The sequence below is a fragment of the Lepidochelys kempii genome, chromosome 11 (assembly GCF_965140265.1).
Source record: "Lepidochelys kempii isolate rLepKem1 chromosome 11, rLepKem1.hap2, whole genome shotgun sequence".
Taxonomy (NCBI): domain Eukaryota; kingdom Metazoa; phylum Chordata; order Testudines; family Cheloniidae; genus Lepidochelys; species Lepidochelys kempii.
Window position 1 is genome coordinate 59,870,745 of NC_133266.1, and position 17,571 is coordinate 59,888,315.

General features: G+C 43.8%; 1 protein-coding gene across 2 annotated transcripts in view; it reads left to right on the forward strand.

Moving 5' to 3' along the window:
* KIAA2012 (KIAA2012 ortholog) overlaps positions 1-17,571 on the forward strand; it is a 104,576-nt gene that overhangs the window by 66,336 nt on the left and 20,669 nt on the right. For both annotated transcript variants that reach the window (XM_073306438.1, XM_073306440.1), the window contains exons 13-16: positions 89-160; positions 2,812-2,883; positions 5,493-5,544; positions 5,642-5,827. In XM_073306438.1, coding sequence (XP_073162539.1) covers positions 89-160; positions 2,812-2,883; positions 5,493-5,544; positions 5,642-5,827 — 382 coding nt within the window. The remainder of the gene's footprint in view (positions 1-88; positions 161-2,811; positions 2,884-5,492; positions 5,545-5,641; positions 5,828-17,571) is intronic.

Below are 17,571 nucleotides of genomic sequence, written 5' to 3' on the forward strand. Positions count from 1 at the left end.
TTTATGAAAGCTATTTCTGAAAATATTTGTGCTATTAAATAGCATTCATTGTAAGTCAATCCTCTGCAGTTCTTGTTTATCTTCACAGAAATGCTCAGAGTCCTTGGGAGCAGCTGTCTTGAAGAACGGAGAGCCTCAGAGTTTTATAAATAAAAAGCTGGTATGTTAAAACAGGAAAAAAATTACATAAGTACTGTATAATATGTCATTACAGCCCTTTATGCCACACGTAGGACTCAAATTTTAAAAAAGATTTTAGTTACATTTCAAAGAATATCTTCTCATTTATTTAACTTCACAGTAACAAAACTAGGAATAGAATCCAGCAAAGGAGTCAAAGTTAAAAAAAAAAAGACATTTCAAAATAGCTAAACCAGGTATTTTCAGTGCGCATTTAAAAACTGATTTGTAAAAGATGGCTTTGGTTTGGGGCAGTTTTACTGATTAAAATCTAAAACCAGAAATACTAATTTTAAATCACCTCTAAATTTTATAATCCACAGACATTCAGTCAGATGCTTAGCTGGGATGAAGCAGTGTATCTCCATTGACTTTAACAGAGCTACAACACCTTACACCAGCTGAGGATTTGGACCACAACCTGCCCTTTAATTACAAAGCTGTCGCCCTTCATTTCCTTTGCTTCTTTTAAAATAAAGTTCAAAATGCCCAGACACTAAGCATTTTGTTTGACCCAAAACAATGTTTTTCAATTGTACAGTCAAGTGCTTTGCATCTCAAAGTGCTTTGCAAAAGGTATCCTAGTTTTTAAGGCCAACAGGGACCACAAGATTATCTAGTCCAAGCACCTGATCAGTATTCCCATTTTACAGGTGGGGAAACAGAGTCACAGAGAGGCGAGTATGATCTCTCAAGTTCCTGCACCACTTCAGAGTCCCAGTCCAGTCCAGTCCTATCCTGTCCATTGGATGTTTTGGTTGAAGTGATCAGTGTTTACATTTAAATTGGTTAATAAATAGGCTGTTAACACACCATTGAGAGGAAAGGGGCAGTTTACAAGTTTTGGTTTCAGGCTGTCTTCAAGATTAACAGAGACGTAACTGCATCTTGTTACACTTCATACCTGGTTCACATTGCTAAGATTTTCTTCACAACCACAAAGTCTAGAAACATTATTTTTAATTATTACATCTGATTCTGGAGCAAAATTGTGTGGCAAAGAGGTAAATTCTGTAACCAGGTTGCTGAAGGGGCCCTGTACTTAAGTTATTGTACTCTTCTACAAGATGTTACACCAGCTGTCCTTGGAGTTTTACCATAATAAATAATGTTTCCTTTTCATTGTTTATTAAGCATCGACAACATGCTCTGGACCCATCTTCCTGACTTGGTCCATCAAGGCTCCGCTCTTTCCTCCTATACAACCCTCTTCCGTGAACCGTTCATAGAATCATAGAATATCAGGTTTGGAAGGGACCTCAGGAGGTCATCTAGTCCAACCCCCTGCTCAAACCAGGATCAATCCCCAATTAAATCATCCCAGCCAGGGCTTTGTCAAGCCTGACCTTAAAAACTTCTAAGGAAGGAGATTCTACCACCTCCCTAGGTAACGCATTCCAGTGTTTCACCACCCTCCTAGTGAAAAAGTTTTTCCTAATATTCAACATAAACTCCCCCACTGCACCTTGAGACCATTACTCCTTGTTCTGTCATCTGCTACCACTGAGAACAGTCTAGATCCATCCTCTTTGGAACCCCCTTTCAGGTAGTTGAAAGCAGCTATCAAATCCCCCCTCATTCTTCTCTTCCGCAGACTAAACAATCCCAGTTCCCTCAGCCTCTCCTCATAAGTCATGTGTTCCAGTCCCCTAATCATTTTTGTTGCCCTCCTCTGGACGTTTTCCAATTTTTCCACATCCTTCTTGTAGTGTGGGGCCCAAAACTGGACACAGTACTCCAGAAGAGGCCTCACCAATGTCGAATAGAGGGGAATGATCACGTCCCTCGATCTGCTTGCAGTGCCCCTATATATACATCCCAAAATGCCATTGGCCTTCTTGGCAACAAGGGCACACTGTTGACTCATATCCAGCTTCTCGTCCTCTGTAACCCCTAGGTTCTTTTCTGCAGAACTGCTGCCTAGCAATTCAGTCCCTCGTCTGTAGCGGTGCATGGGATTCTTCCGTCCTAAGTGCAGGACTCTGCACTTGTCCTTGCTGAACCTCATCAGATTTCTTTTGACCCAATCCTCCAATTTGTCTAGGTCCCTCTGTATCCTATCCCTGCCCTCCAGCGTATCTACCTCTCCTCCCAGTTTAGTGTCATCTGCAAACTTGCTGAGGGTGCAATCCACACCCTGCCCTTCCCTGAAATATGCAGTACTGCACAGCCGCACAGATTACAGAAAGCTCTCAGAACCTCCATGACACACACATTACCAGCCAAAACAACCCAATGATTTTACTGCTGTGTCCCTCAGCCTCCTTTCCCCACAATCCCTTAGCATTTATAATAGCTGCTTGCCATGTAACTTTGTCAGCAGCCCTTCACTTGGGGCTCTACATGGTGCAGAGACCTGCCCATGCTGATCTGGTTTCACCATTGTGGCCTTTACCTATAACTTCTTTGTGGCAGAATTTACCTGTCTGTGAGACACAACACATATTTGTGATGCTGTGTAAATAAACAGATGTCACTAATCTCATATACTATATGATAGCTTTTCCTTTCTTTAGTATTTGTCCTTATTTCAGCGGTTGATATCATGAGGCCTGAAATGAATAGATATGTGAGCTATTTAAGTAGCACTAACTATAATTGTCATGCCTCTGATGGGATTTATCTTCACAGGAAGTCACCCTGCCCTTGGAAGCAGCTGCCCTGAAGAAAGGAGATTCTGGGGCTTGTACAGCTAAAGGGCTGGTATGTTCAGAATAGAAATTCACCAAATGAATTTAAATGGATGCAAGGAAATGCTTGGATGGAACACACAACCCAAGCGAATGGGCTGTACATTCAGAAAAATGCACGTAGAGCTGAGGAAAGTTGTCCTCAGCCTAAAGAAGCTCACAAGTGGCCTCCTAGCCTGAACTATCAGCAGTGGAGAGGAACGGTGATGTAGCCTGCTGTACCCTAGTGGGGTAATCATCCTGTGGATTTTAGCTGTGTAGGAACTCCCTGGCTACACTGCAAGTCACCAAAGCTACACAATCCACCCTCCTCAGCTGCAGAACAATTCAGCTCCCTGTCATTTAGGGGGAAGGAGCGGGGTTGCAGAATCCTCCTGCACAGAACCCTACTTTGTGCCCCTTACCCGAACATAGTCCAAATGCTGCATTTAAGCCTGGGAGGATCCACAAATGGAGCCAAAAGACTTGGCCCACTATAGATAAAGTTCAAAATTTGCCATGAAAATGAAACATTTAGAAGTTGGAGGAAGCCATTACCACACAACTGCTGTTCAGTAGCCTGTGTCAAGTTAGATTTGTTTTCTTAGGCTCTCTCTAGAGTTTTTAACTGTGATTTGGAACCAGTTAGCAGCATGGTCACTTTAACCAGTTACAAGTAATATGGTTCAGTTTGAGTCCATCCTGCACAGAAGCTCTTCCACCATCACAGCCATATGTGTATCAGTATTCTGGGCAGCAGGGGACAGAGTGTCTAAAGCACATGGCATTAGCAGCACATGGGGCAATGCATTCTGGGATGCCCTATTGCTCACAGAGCTGGGAGAAAGGAGGATTGGCCAAACCAGGTGGACAAACATGGTTAGCATGTCTTGTACACTGTGGAAACAGCGTGCTGAACTGGTCACAGGCAGACACCAGGTTATAAGCTGAGGCCACTGCAGACATAAAAGCACTAAACAGCATCAACAGGAACACAAAGTTAAATACACATACAAAATCCACTCCCCCACAAGAATACACAATAGTCAGGATATTATTGGTTCCACAGAACCTTTGCCCGTAGGTCTCCAATAAACTATATCTCAAGCTCTCGGAACAACTCCTTCTCTAGTACTGCTTGTCCAGCACTGACTGAGAGGTAGGAGTGCCTGCGTTGGCATAGCAACACAGACTCCTCCCCTTCCCAGTTTGCCCTGTTGAAAGGATATTAGCAGACAGGCCTCCTCTCCCACTACTTTTTCATGGACCAAGGCTGCTCTACATCATGCCCTGAGTCAACTTCCCAAGCCCTACTTTCCCTCTCTCCCCCTGATAAAAAAGCCAGGTAACAGTGGGGAAAACGGGAGCCCCAACAATCAGGGAGATTTATCCCAGCTTCTTAAATAGCATGGACTATCTCTCCACTGAGGCACCTTCCTTTTCTCCGTGATTGCTTGCTCTGTCACATCACTGTTTAAATGTGCTTAAAGTTAATGGGTATAAAACCCCAAAATATAAAGAATTCTAGTGGCAACTTAGGATGAAGAAGGCATGTGTGTGAATTCATAAGCAAGTCAGAGGGGAGGTGAAAAGAGGTGACCCCTTTTTCCCCACTAAAGAAGTTTAAAAATAATTAAACCAAGGCAAGGCTCACAAGAGGCACGTGGTACCACTCACACTTCTCTTTTGTGCACATCTTTATTACACACATTTCAAAAGCACTTGGGTGTGTGACTTTTTACTAGCTTTAACCAAAACCCATGAATTTTGCCATGACAAATCTCTGATTTTCTCTCAAATTTACCATGACACAATTAGAGCTCTATCTTGCACAATAGTGACAACAGGGGCATGAGGACTCAGGAATTCTACCTGAGGCTAGATCTGTTCAATGACCAGTGAGGGGGAAGAAGGAAGCAAGCTAATTAACCCTATGTAACATCAATTGCTCTTGAATAAGGGACTTCTTAATCATCATTAATATGGGAGCGGTGCTACTGTTGCTCCCAGGCATTTCTGTCTTCACTTTCCAATGTCTCTCACTGCCTTGTCTGTCACTACCTTGTTTGTTCATTTGCTTTTCATAGAAGTTATTACTTGAGGGAGGACATGTAGTGCAATATGAAAATTAATTCAACTTCAGTGGAGAGACCTGGTTTAGTGACTTGAGCACAGAATTGGGAGCCAGGAGCTCCTGGCTCTCAGTCTGACACAGTCTCCCCCCATGATTTTCTGAAAGCAAAATCTTCCTCCCTCCTTCACTAATCCCAAGTAGCCAGGTTCAGCACAGGGAAGGTTCCAGGGGACAGAAGGAATTCTTCTCTCAGACTTCTCTATGAATACTATTGCAGCAACCTATTCTGCAGCTGTGGTAGCTCTGTGCAGGTAGCAATGGGGCTGCTCTTCACTAGACAGTGAGTTAGAACATGACCCTAAGCAGTAGTTAACCAACAGATTGTTGACCAGAACTTTGCAGTCACCATAGACAAGGACAAGTCAAGTTCCTTGTATCAGATGGTCTTGCGTAAACCTGATTGGGGCCAGGGTTTTTATGACCAGCTGCCACAATGTTGCATTTTACTTACCCCCATCTACACTGACTGTTCTTATTAAAAAGATGCTTCTCTTTTTTAAAAAAAACAGGAAATTAGAACACAACAAGGATATAGTCACTGCATAGAAAATGAACATAAAGGTAAAGTTAGCTGGTGCTTACTCATTCATTTTAATTTTTACTGCATCATTTGATCTGTGAGCAAACACTATTGCTAATTCTTCCTCCATTTTGGCAGTAGGAAATGGGGACTCTGTTTCTGAATTCAAAGAGGAGATCCAACATGGCCAATATAGTCTCTCTGGGCACCTCAGGTTGACACAGGTTCAACAGACTAAGTTGTGCTCTGGCTCACTGATGCATTCCAACGGTGTAACACAGACACCTGGAGCAAAGCAGCAGGAGGACAGAAACTTTGTGAAAGGTGAGAGATCCATGATAATCTCTATTTTTCATACAAGGCTGGTACCTGTTTACAGAAATGTGAGAGAAGGATTTTTCTATCATTTGAAAATGCATTGGATTGGAAACCGATAATTTTGATGACGTGATTGTTTGAGAATCATTGCTGTGCTATTTTCTTCCTAGGTAATAGTCCATATTCTAAAGCTTCTCCAGTAGTCAGGTCTCTGGGGAAACACCAAGTTTAGATGACAGGAACTCTTGAAAATTTTACACAGAATTCCTAAGTCCCACCTAGACTCTCAATGAGATTTAGGATCCTAAGTGCCATAGGGACTTTTGAAAATGGGATATAGGAGCTTTTGAAAATTTTACTCCTCTGTATTTTTTTTTTCATTTTAACATGCGTGGGAACTTCGTTATCTTTTTAGCCAACGGTGAGTTGGTACCTTATTAATCAGTAACCATCCTTTAGACTAATAGACATCTGGGAGTCTTCAGGTTTGGGTGCACAATAAATAAAAATTATATATTTGTTTATTATTGCTCTGGAATCAAGGCCTAATGTTCTAACTCAGCCCTTATTCAGATGACACTCCCAGTTAAATCAGGATTTAGACTAATATTATTAAGCACAATTTCCCTTATGTATACAAACTTTCCATGGTAGGAGATGGGGATTCTGAATCAAGCTGAGTCATTGATTTCATTTCAGAGGAGGGGTTGTGTGGACTTTTATTTTGGTTTCAATCTGGATGGGTTTACACCACTTAGCCCAAAGGAGTTTCCAAGGTATAACAGCAGAATTTGGCCCCTGGCATTCGAGGTTCAAACAAGCCAAAAACTTAAAGCAAAATACACTCAAAAGGGAGGAACTACCATATGTGAATCTGAGCCAACTTAAAACAGAGCCAAGGTCCAACTCAGAAGTTTGAGAGTCTTGATGATCCTTTCAGTGAAATTTACCAAATTTTGAATTTCAAAATGAAATGCCAGAACAAGAGAGTTGAATATGGTTCTGGGATTTCACTGCAAACATTTCACACAGCTCTAATCCCAAAGGTACTCTTGAACCCAGATCTCATATATGGTAGCCAGGGGGCCAGTTCATCCCTGGTGTGACTCCGCTGAACTCGGTGAAATTACACTTGGATTAAATTTAAACCATTGTGTTAAAAGCAGAGGACCTGGTTTTGCAACTCTTATTATACTGAGCAGCATTTATGTGAATAGCCCCATTGCTACTACTTGATACAATTCAGCGTAAAGGTTGCAGAATTGAGCCCCAAGCTAACAAAGTAGACTTTGATGTCAAATACCAATTGGTTTTGTATGCCAGAAGTTGTTCAGATTCTGACTCAAAAGAATGCGTTTTCCCCTTGTCTAGTTTATAGCCTGCACATGAAAGAAAAAATGAATCGTTTGGTCCACATTGCTTTGTTTAACTTCGAGTACAGTTTTATTTTATTTTCCGAAACCACAGGTCAGTCAATGACAAAGATGTTTTCCTTCCAGACAGTTCACTCACTTCTGGGGGCTTTTGTGGAGAGTTTGACAGCTTTATCTTCTTTCTGAGTTACTTACACCTATGACTTCATTATTTGGAAATTGACTTGGGGTTTTGTCTGACATGAAGTGTAGATGTGAATGATTGGGACTAAATATGTCACCTGTATTTGTTTATCTTGTAATGACCAATTTAACCATGCATAACTTCTTGTTAAGGCGTGTAGGTGAGACGGAAATGCTGACCAGAGTTTCAGGAAATTCTTTCCTTTCTGCTAACAGACCATTTAATATCTGATAGACCATATGAAATGTTCTCCTAAGGGCTTAGAATATTTGGGGTGTTCTTTTTATAGTGCAGGAGGTCATTAATGAGCAAGTGAAAGACATTTGGAAATAGCCTGACAGGTCCTGTTAAGTCAGTGACAAACTGTCACTCTGTTCCTGTGCTTTTTCTTCTTGAGCCTAGTAACACTCATGTATGTCTGAAGAGACTGACATTACAGGTCTATTTTAATACTTGAATCATTTCCCTGGTTCTTAGATCTTGGATCAAAAGCGAGTGTAGTTTATCCCCTTTACATATGACCCTTTCAAAACAGTACCTTCTAATTCTCTCTCATCTTTCCCCACTAGAGTCCTTGAATTTCATAGGCCCAACTCAAAAATTCAGACCTGGAGTAGGTAGGTTAGTCACTGGATTACCACACACTTACACCAGGTCTGATTTTGGTTCCAGACACCATTTACTATCTCAGGTTTTATAGACAAGCCAGAGAAAGCTGCCACATTCTCCCCATTTCTGCACTGTTGTGGACTGGATTGAAAAGACAAACCATAGGTAGGAGCCTACCAAAATTCCTAGAAAGATTTTTTGGTGTTACACAGAAATTCCCATTTACTTTAAGGGGAGTTACTTAACTAAGGACTGGTCTACACTTAAAATACTGCACCGGTGCATCTGTGTTCCACTGTCATGCTTCAGTGAAGACGCTGCTACACTCATGGGAGAGCGTCTCCCGTTGACGTAGTTAATCCACCTCTATGAGAGGTGGTAGCTATGTCCATGGGAGAAGCAGTCTGTAACAATGCTGGTTCTGGTGGGACTCAACTGAGAGTGCCAATTCAGGACAAACTGCTTAACGCAGGGCAGTTACAGCCCAAGGCTGGGGTTTCTGTGCACACCAAGGCAAACCAAACCAGCCAAACAGAGAAGACTTTGGTTTTACCCCATTGGCTAGCCACAAGTCACACAAGCAGTTCCCTGAGAGGCTCCAGTTTCCCAGTATCACCACCAGTGCCACTCGTTATGGGGACAAATGGTTATAAAAACCAATACCCCAGAAAAAGAAAAAAGGCTCTCTCGATCCCAAAGGACCAAGCCCCAGACCCACGTCAATATTCAAATCAGATCTTACCCATAAATCATGCTGTTGCCAATCCTTTAGAATCTAAAATCTAAAGGTTTATTCATGAAAGGAAAAGATATAGATGAGAGCTAGAATTGGTTAAAAGGAATCAATGACATACAGTAATGGCAAAGTTCTTGGTTCAGACTTGCAGCAGTGATAGAATAAACTGCAGGTTCAAATCAAGTCTCTGGAGTACATCCACAGCTGGGATGGGTCTTTCAGTCCTTGGTTCAAGGCTTCAGTTTGTAGCAAAGTTCCTCCAGAGATATGAAGCAGGATTGAAGACAAGATGGAGGAGCTGCAGCAGCTTTTTATATTCTCTTTCCATGTGGTCTTTCTTTCTTTGTTCCGAAGACAAGCTGTCCATCACATGTCCTGGAAAAACCTCAGAGTTCTGTCCATAGGCATGTCCCTGCATACCTTGCTGAGTCACAAGGCGTGCCTGCCTTCTCTCAATGGGTCAGTTGTGTAGCAGATGGTCCTTAATGTGCCATCAAGCAGGCTGGGCAGAGCTGACACCAACTTGTCACCCAGAAGCATAGCATAAGTTTGAAATACAGACAGTATCGAGCCAATATTCATAATTTTAACTACAAAAATGGTACACACATATAGACAGCATAATCATAATCAGCAAACCATAACCTTGTCTTAGACACCTCATTTGACCCCCTTTATACAAGATTTGGTGCCACTACAGGACCTTGGTTGCAACAATGTTCTATATGGTCCCAGTTCAAGTCATCACACCCTCCCATCAACGTAGCACTGTCTACACCAGGAGTTAGGTCAGTATAACTACATTGCTCAGGGATGGGGATTTTTCACACCCCTGAGTAATGTGGTTATACCAGGGTAAGTTGTAGTGTAGCCCTGGCCTCAGATGCTGCCCAGTGCTTTACTCTTAATTGTTCACTGCCAGCAACCTGAGTCTCATAACTGTGCAGCCTTATAATATAAAGCCTATCTGTCATGTGACAACAGTAAAGCATCCCAAAGGAATGTAAATTGTCCTCTAACAAAGAAGGACATTTTTTTAGAAATAAGGAAAATGGTATTACACTTTAAGCTACTCTGTCTCTCACTATTTCAGTGGAGTGCTTCTGCCTAGAACCCTACGACTCCCGCCTGCTTGTCCTCTTGCTATATATACTCACAGATAGGACCAAAATTACCAGCATTCCACAATTTTCAGTACATGACCACAGAGTTTTTCCTTAAAAAGCATTTTCTGCTAGCAGGTCCTGATGTCCCCATTGTCAAAAATGGGCTCTGATTAGGCTGAAGTCTGATTCAAAGCACCACTGGTTAACAGTACAGAATCAGTAATAAGAACTGGTCCAAGCCCCTACAGACCCATTAATTTGAGCCCACTCTGTAATTATTCCATTGAAAGGAGTGCTGAGTCAGAACAGCATTATTCAAGTGGACATCAGCCAGAGCACGTAGTCCTGGAACAGCCGTAAGTTAGGGAAAGTAGGTGATGGCAGTGTTAGGAGAGGCCCTGTATAATAATCCACACCCCCTGAGCGACATAGTTACACTGACCTAAGTGCTGGTGTAGACAGCGCTCTGTCAGCGGAAGAAGATCTTGCGGAGGTGGAGTTATTAAGCCAACAGAGAGCTCTCTCTCGTCGGCTTAGAGTGTCTTCATCGGAAGTGATATCTCGCCAGGTTGGGAGGCAGGGTTTACAGGTTGCCATCTAGCAGCTCTTGAACATCCTTGCTGGTTGATGGAGGCTGGAGTGACCAAGCACTGGGGCACTTTCCATCACCAAAAGGCAGCCAGCAGCACAGCTTGCTCTCCTCTTTACACAGTTTGGAGGAGGAGGGAACAGCAAGCCTCTCATCAGCCATGAGAATGACTATTGCCACTGCAGTTTCTGCAGCCAGTCCGAACTGGCCCTGCCAACTGTTTCAATAAACATTAGGAAATGTTCTCTCCTTACCCTTATTAAGTTGTTACGGCTATGTGACAGGGCCCCAGCTTTTAAACAGTCCCTTGGAGTAACTGCTTCGATGTGGCAGTCCCCCAAGTTGTCTCACTCTTCCTTAAGGGTAGGTCACGCAGCCTCAGTGCCTCCAAGACTGAGCCTCCAGGCTCTAGCACTCTTGCTTCACATGGTGAGCTCTGTCCAGTGGGTCCAACTGAGACACACACCTGGTCCGAGACTTTTACACTCTTCAGGGACCAATGCGCCTCAGCAAGTATTCGCAGTGACACCAGGCAGCCTTTTCAAAAGAGTTGGATTTATTAGTCAACTAGAACACAGCATCGGGAGATCCTTAGGGCTTACACTACCGCTTAATTTGATCTAACTTACGTTGCTCAGCAGTGTGAAAAAGCCACCCCCTTGAGCAATGCAAGTAACAATGACTTAAGTTCTGTCCACACCGGCGCTATGTTGGCAGGAGATGCTCTCCCAGTGACAAAGCTTCTGCCTCTTGCAGAGATGGAGTAATTATGCCAACGGGAGAGCTCTCTGCCATCGGCATAAAGCATCTTCACCAGACGCGCTGCAGCTGCGCCAATGTAGTGGTTCTACGGTAGACTACCTGTTAGGTTAACATAGAGAAATAAAGGTGAAGACATAGTCCAGTCTGGCCAAGCCAACTCTCCCCACCCTGCCAAGCTGCCATTGAATCCACTTTTGGCTGTCTCCTGTTGTCTCTTTTTCAGTCCAAGGTGAGAGCTGCTGAATCCCTGCAAAAGCCAACTCTTATCCCAGTATCCTGATACTTAAGAACATAAGAGCGGCCATACTGGGTCAGACCAAAGGTTCATCCAGCCCAGTATCCTCTCCTTTGACAGTGGCCAATGGCAGGTGCCTGAGAGGGAATGAACAGACAGGTTATCATCAAGTGATCCATGCCCTGTCACCCAATCCCAGCTTCTAGCAAACAGAGGCTAGGGACACCATCCCTTCCCATCCTGACTAATAGCCATTGATGGACCTATCTAGGTCCCTTTTGAATGCCGTTACAGTATTGGCCTTCATAACACCCTCTGGCAAGGAGTTCCAGAGGTTGACAGTGCGTTGTGTGAAAAAATACTTTCTTGTGTTCATTTTAAACCTCCTACCTATTCATTTCATTTGGTGGCCCCTTGTTCTTGTAGTATGAGAAGGAGTAAATAACACTTCCTTATTTACTTTCTCTATACCACTCATGATTTTATAGACCTCTATCATATCCCCCCTTAAGCACCTCTTTTCCAAGCTGAAAAGTCCCAGACTTATTAATCTCTCCTCATATGGAAGCCGTTCCATACCCCTGATAATTTTTGTTGCCCTTTTCTGAACCTTTTCTAACTCCAATATATCTTTTTTGAGATGGGACCACTTCTGCATGCAGTATTTAAGGTGTGGGTGTACCATGGATTTATACAGAGGCAATATGGTATTTTCTGTCTTATTATCTATCCCTTTCTTGATGTTTCCCAATATTCTGTTCACTTTGACTGCTGCTGCACACTGAGTAGATGTTTTTGGAGAACTATCCACAATGACTCCAAGATCTCTTTCATGAGTGGTAACAGCTAATTTAGACCCCATCATTTTATATGTATAGTTGGGATTATGTTTTCCAATGTGCATTACTTTGCATTTATCAACATTAAATTTCATCTGCCATTTTGTTGCCTAGTCACCCAGTTTTGAGAGATCCTTTTGTAGCTCTTCGCAGTCTGCCTAGGACTTAACTATCTTGTTCCACTGTCTTGTTGCAGAGGCACACTGAGTTCACATGCTCCATCTGCTGGCGTTTCCCATTGTTAGGTGTTCATTGTTCAGTTCTTGGAGTTCCCATTTTCTTTTCTGGATCCTCCACTGATATGGTCAGTTTCAGTCAGTCCTTTAATAACCTGACCCATTCATTCACCCCAGACAGTTACGACACAACACTTCATAATGCTTGCTCTGCCCCAAGAGCAGATTTGACCCTTTTGTACCCTCTGGGTAGCAATGCAGAGTACAGAGGGAAACTGAGGTATACACAGGCACCATAAAAATATTACAGAAAATTCCCACTTCATCACAGACAGCTTTATATCGCCATTTCATCCAACACAGAGGGTGCTTCAAGTGTCTGTGTCTGGTAGAGATCAGGTCTTGCATGGGAACAAGTTTGTGAAAGCTCAGTCTGGATAAGAATGAGGTGACAATGGTTGGCTGGAGAAAGGAACTGGAGAATGTGGCAAACATTATATGGGCAAATCTGACTGAAGCTGTCTGTGCTTCTACTAGTTGTCATTCAAGTTCACTATGGGAGGGCAGGGGGGTTGTTAGATTGCCAAGTGCTTTTAGACGAGCACATAGTAGGAGTGAACTAAAATCTGGAAAATTCCTTCCTCACCACCCTTTCAGTGTCTCCCAGTCATGAAAACCAAGGAACTGTCAGGCACCATTACTTTTCTCTGGAACAGATCCAGGATTGTAGTATGGAACCTATCTCTAGGCACAGAGTAGAGGCATTATAGATACTCCTTGCTGGGAGGCACTTATGACTTGTCATCTGTTCACAGTTCATCAGTGGGAAGTGTGGCAAAGAAATCTGGGCCTCATTTTTCACTGGCCTCCAGCTTGTGGAGCCCTTTAATCATGTGCAAAGGGAATGTAAAGAGCTACGCTTCTAATATGGTAGTGCTTTACACACATTGGCACAGGTTTCAATGACTACACCAGCCAGTAGGGAATCAGGGCAGGGGGAAAAAGATATCAGAGGCTTGATAGGTTAATGATAATCAGGCAAAAGATTAATAACCTGACTCAGTCTCATTCACTTAAAGTGCCAGCTGGCTCTGCATGGGTACAAGGGAATGAGAGGCCACAAGGAGCAGTCCCACAAATACAAGGACCAGCCGCAATCAGGATGCAGAGTGCAGGGATTGCATGAGACTGGTGTCACTGGTGACTGTAGCCTCCCCAAAAGTGGTAGGATGTAACCAGAGCCAGGGCCTTATTTCTCCTTTGCATTGTCAAGCAGAGCCGAGCTGGTACCGTGGGGAGCACTAAAGGTATGTCTACACTGCAATTAAACACCTGTGGCTGGCCAGGGTCAGCTGACTCGGGCTCGCTGGACTCAGGCTGCGGGGCTGTAAAATTGCTGTGTAGATGTTCAGGCTTCAGCCCGAGCTCTGAGACTCCACAAGGGTCCCAAATGTCTACACAGTAATTTTTAGTCCTGCAGCCTAGCTCTGAAAGCCTGATTCAGCTGACCCAGGCCAGCCACAACCATGCTGGGGGTCTTTTATTCCAGTGTAGACATAACAATAGTGCCACCGTAACACTTCAGTAGAGCACCTGCTTTCCCCTGAGCCTTTGGAAGAATTTTGGCCGTCAGAGAAATTTCTCCCAGTGACCTGCACTGTGGTATGATTCTTTCTCAGCCCTACAATCAGGCTAGTAGCTAAAACCCATGAGCTGGCCCCAAGTAACTTACGTCAAATTTTCATACCTGAAAGCCTCAAATTGGGCCCCTAAATCTATATTTAGGCACATAAGTGTCCTGCTTTCACAGGTGCTCCGCAGCTGCAGCTCCCATTGACTGTGGGGCCACCTGTGCTGGAAAGTTACAGGACATCATCTTGTACTTAGTAGGTCACATTGCAAGCAAAGACATGGGGAAGCTCCATTCACTGTTCCATTCCTTCAGGCCCTAAGCCAGAAAAGGCTAGAAGCACTACAAAGGGTAGTGAGTTCAACACCTGGAGGGAACGGATGCTTGATGTGTTACTTTATAGCAATTCCTCCAACCAGATAGTATCCTGTGGGTGTCTTGCCCAGTCCTTCAAAGCCAGAAAGATAGTGACCGCATTATTGGGTCTGAAGTCTGAGTGGAATAAAAGCAGAGGGAAATGGAGAAGATCCTTAGGACTCTATCAGGGATATGGAATACTCTTGGGGAAAAGTGAACAGGTTTAGGAGGAGGAGAAGTGAATTGACATTGATATATGTACAGAAGTCTTGTATCTGTAAAATACAGGAAAGAAAATCAGACTATAACCACTACAACTGAGTAATCTCACTTCTCTCCTGCTGTCTATAACATTAAAGAAAACAGGGCAGTGCATAAGCAGGGGAGTTTCATTCTCTTATCTGTGATTCTCCAGCATTTGTTAGCTAAACCTCTTAGCTCCCCCAGCTATCCATTACTCACACCAGGGAAGTTCTTAAAGCACACCTTTTCACACAGCATGAGTTTTATCTCTTAGTTGATTTCGCCTTCTGAACTCCACACACATGGAATTTCTTGTTAGTAAGCCCATAACGGCTATACAATCCCACTTCTGAAGGCTCCTGCTAGAGCTGTATCCAAAGAACTCATTTTTAAGGTTAGTTTCTTTTCTCCTCCAGACAACAAGCCACCAAAAATCCCTAGATCTTTTACTGCATAGTGGTGCTTCCTGCAGCGCAGATGCAAAGACAAGAAGCTGAATTTGCTGGAGGTTTTAAATCTCAAATCAATATGGTCATACAGGAGAGTCTAGGTGAAATCATTTTCAAAGGCCACTGAGAGGGGAGGGGAAGAGGGGAGAAGATGTGGATATATCTCAGGTCTTAGGTACTGTAGTATGTCACAAGCTTCCTATGATTAAATGAAGGTGTGTCATTGGGGGTTTCTGTTGGTTTTTTTTCCCAAATATCCCTATATTTTTGCCTGGTTCATTGTGACCCATTGTCTTACCTTGGGGGAAGTTCCCATCATAATACCATTTGTGCTAGTCCACCATAGTTAGCAACAGCAAAAGCACTAGCGTAGACTGGCTGCCAAGTTTTTACCAGAATGCTCTAAGCCACTGGTTCTCGGGGGCCACAAGCAGGTTTCAGGGAGTCCGCAAGGACTGGGCTTCAGCCCAGGGTGGCAGGGCTCGGGCTCGGTCTTCAGCCCCTGGCGGTGGGGCAGGGAGAGGGAGTGACACCTCCATCCTCTGACTCACCTCAGCAGGACACGCAACCTGCCTGCGTTCAGGGGAACCAAAAATGGCAGCGTCACTGCAGAAGAGAGACCTCCCCATCATCAGAAGGGGTTGCCTCATAGCCATTGATTCCACGAGCAGGCGGCAGCTAGCCATGGAGACACACCACTGCTCTGCCCTGCTACATCAGCATTTCATGGAGCAGGGCCAAATGGAAGACAGAAATCTGGGGGTCACATGACCCTGCCTGTGCAGCCCCCCACATGGGTCACCTCTAGTTGGGAGTCCACAGGTTTGTCTATTTTCGTTTAGGGGTCTCTGGGTAAAAAAAAAAAAAAAAAAGGGTTTCGAACCACTGCTCTAAGCAGGGCCAGATGACCAAGTATTAAGGATGCTGGTCTCTTCTCTACACTAGCGCTCTTGCTGTTACTGTCACTGAATTGCAATGGTGGGAGACTTCCCCAGAAAGGTTCTGTGTAGATGCAACTACAGCGTACTCCCCACTACCTTTAATATAGCCTTAGCATTGTCAGCACCCCTCAAATACCATCCCCAGGATTGCCCCACAGAACTGCATGTGATCTGCACACCACACGTGTGCTGCAGAGAGTGAAGTGTGCAGATCAGGCAGCACAGACCCAGCGGTGGAAGCTACCAAGACAACATTACCAGCAAGGTTAGTTTGGGAGGAGAATGCCAACTGGCCTTAAATATCAATTACAAGTTAATTAGGTTCTCGTTTTAAATAAAGCTATTACGGGCCATTTAAAAAAATTGTATTGTTTGGTAAGGGAGAGAAACAGAACGGGCAAAGTGGGGAGAAGCAGCAGCTAAGGCAAGAGCCATGTAGCACTCTAGCGGTTACAGCAGGGGAGTGGAGTATCAGGACTTCTTGGTTTTATTCATGTGGCTCTGTAACTAATTTGCAGTAATTTATATTAAATCACTTAACCCCTCTGTGTCTCAAACTATCAAATGGGGATGCCTGCCTACTGCACAGAGGTGATGTGAGAATTTCTTAAAGTTTGTAAAGTGTTTTGAGATCCTCTGAAGGATGGTCTTATAGAAATGCAAAGTACTGAACATTATTGAGAGACTTGGTCTTTTTAATGTTCTGGGACTTTTTTTGGGAAAAAACAGAAGTGCTCTGGATGAGTTAGTGCCAAGAGACATGTGACATCCTTCTCTTCTGAACTCCTCCCACCTCGTAAATCAAGTGGTTCAGGCTTTCCTTCTACTCCCAGTTGCCTCACTTGCATCTTCTAAAATCAGCACTTAGTTATTTATTTGATAAGCAGGATAGTGTTTGGCAGGGTGGATTTCTCTCACTCTGTTTTGCTCTCACTCTTTACCTGGATTTTTTGTTTGAAACTTTGATAGTGAAAGATGTGAGTGTTGTCAGTAAAGATGTGCTTTTCATGCTGGCATCACGTCTCCTCAGGGCTGTCCCTAGGTTTTGCTGGGTATTACACAAGTATCACATACAGATGGGGTGCTATGCGGCTCACTCCTCACCTGTGACTAAGGGCATGTCTAAACAGCAAAAGCCATGCACAGGCTAGCCTACCTAAGTTAGCTTGAATCCAGCTAGCGCAACGCAGGTCACAATAGCAGTGTGCAGACAGCATAGCATGGACTGGGTGAGCCAAGTATGTAGCCAGAGTCCGTGCTGGCCTTGTATTACCTGCGCTATCTCGATTCAAGCCAGCTTGGGTAGGCTATCCTATGCAGTTTTTGCTGTGTAGACCTATCCTAAATCAATACATCAGCCAACATGAGGGAGCTGTGCAGCTGTTGCCTTTCCTTGCAGGCAGAAAGACAATGGGAGTTGACCTCTCGAGGGCAGGAAACAAGCTGTGTGAAATGCGTATGATGAAATCTAAACCTGTGCAAATCTTATTTGGTTTCACATTTCATCACCAAGCTAACTGA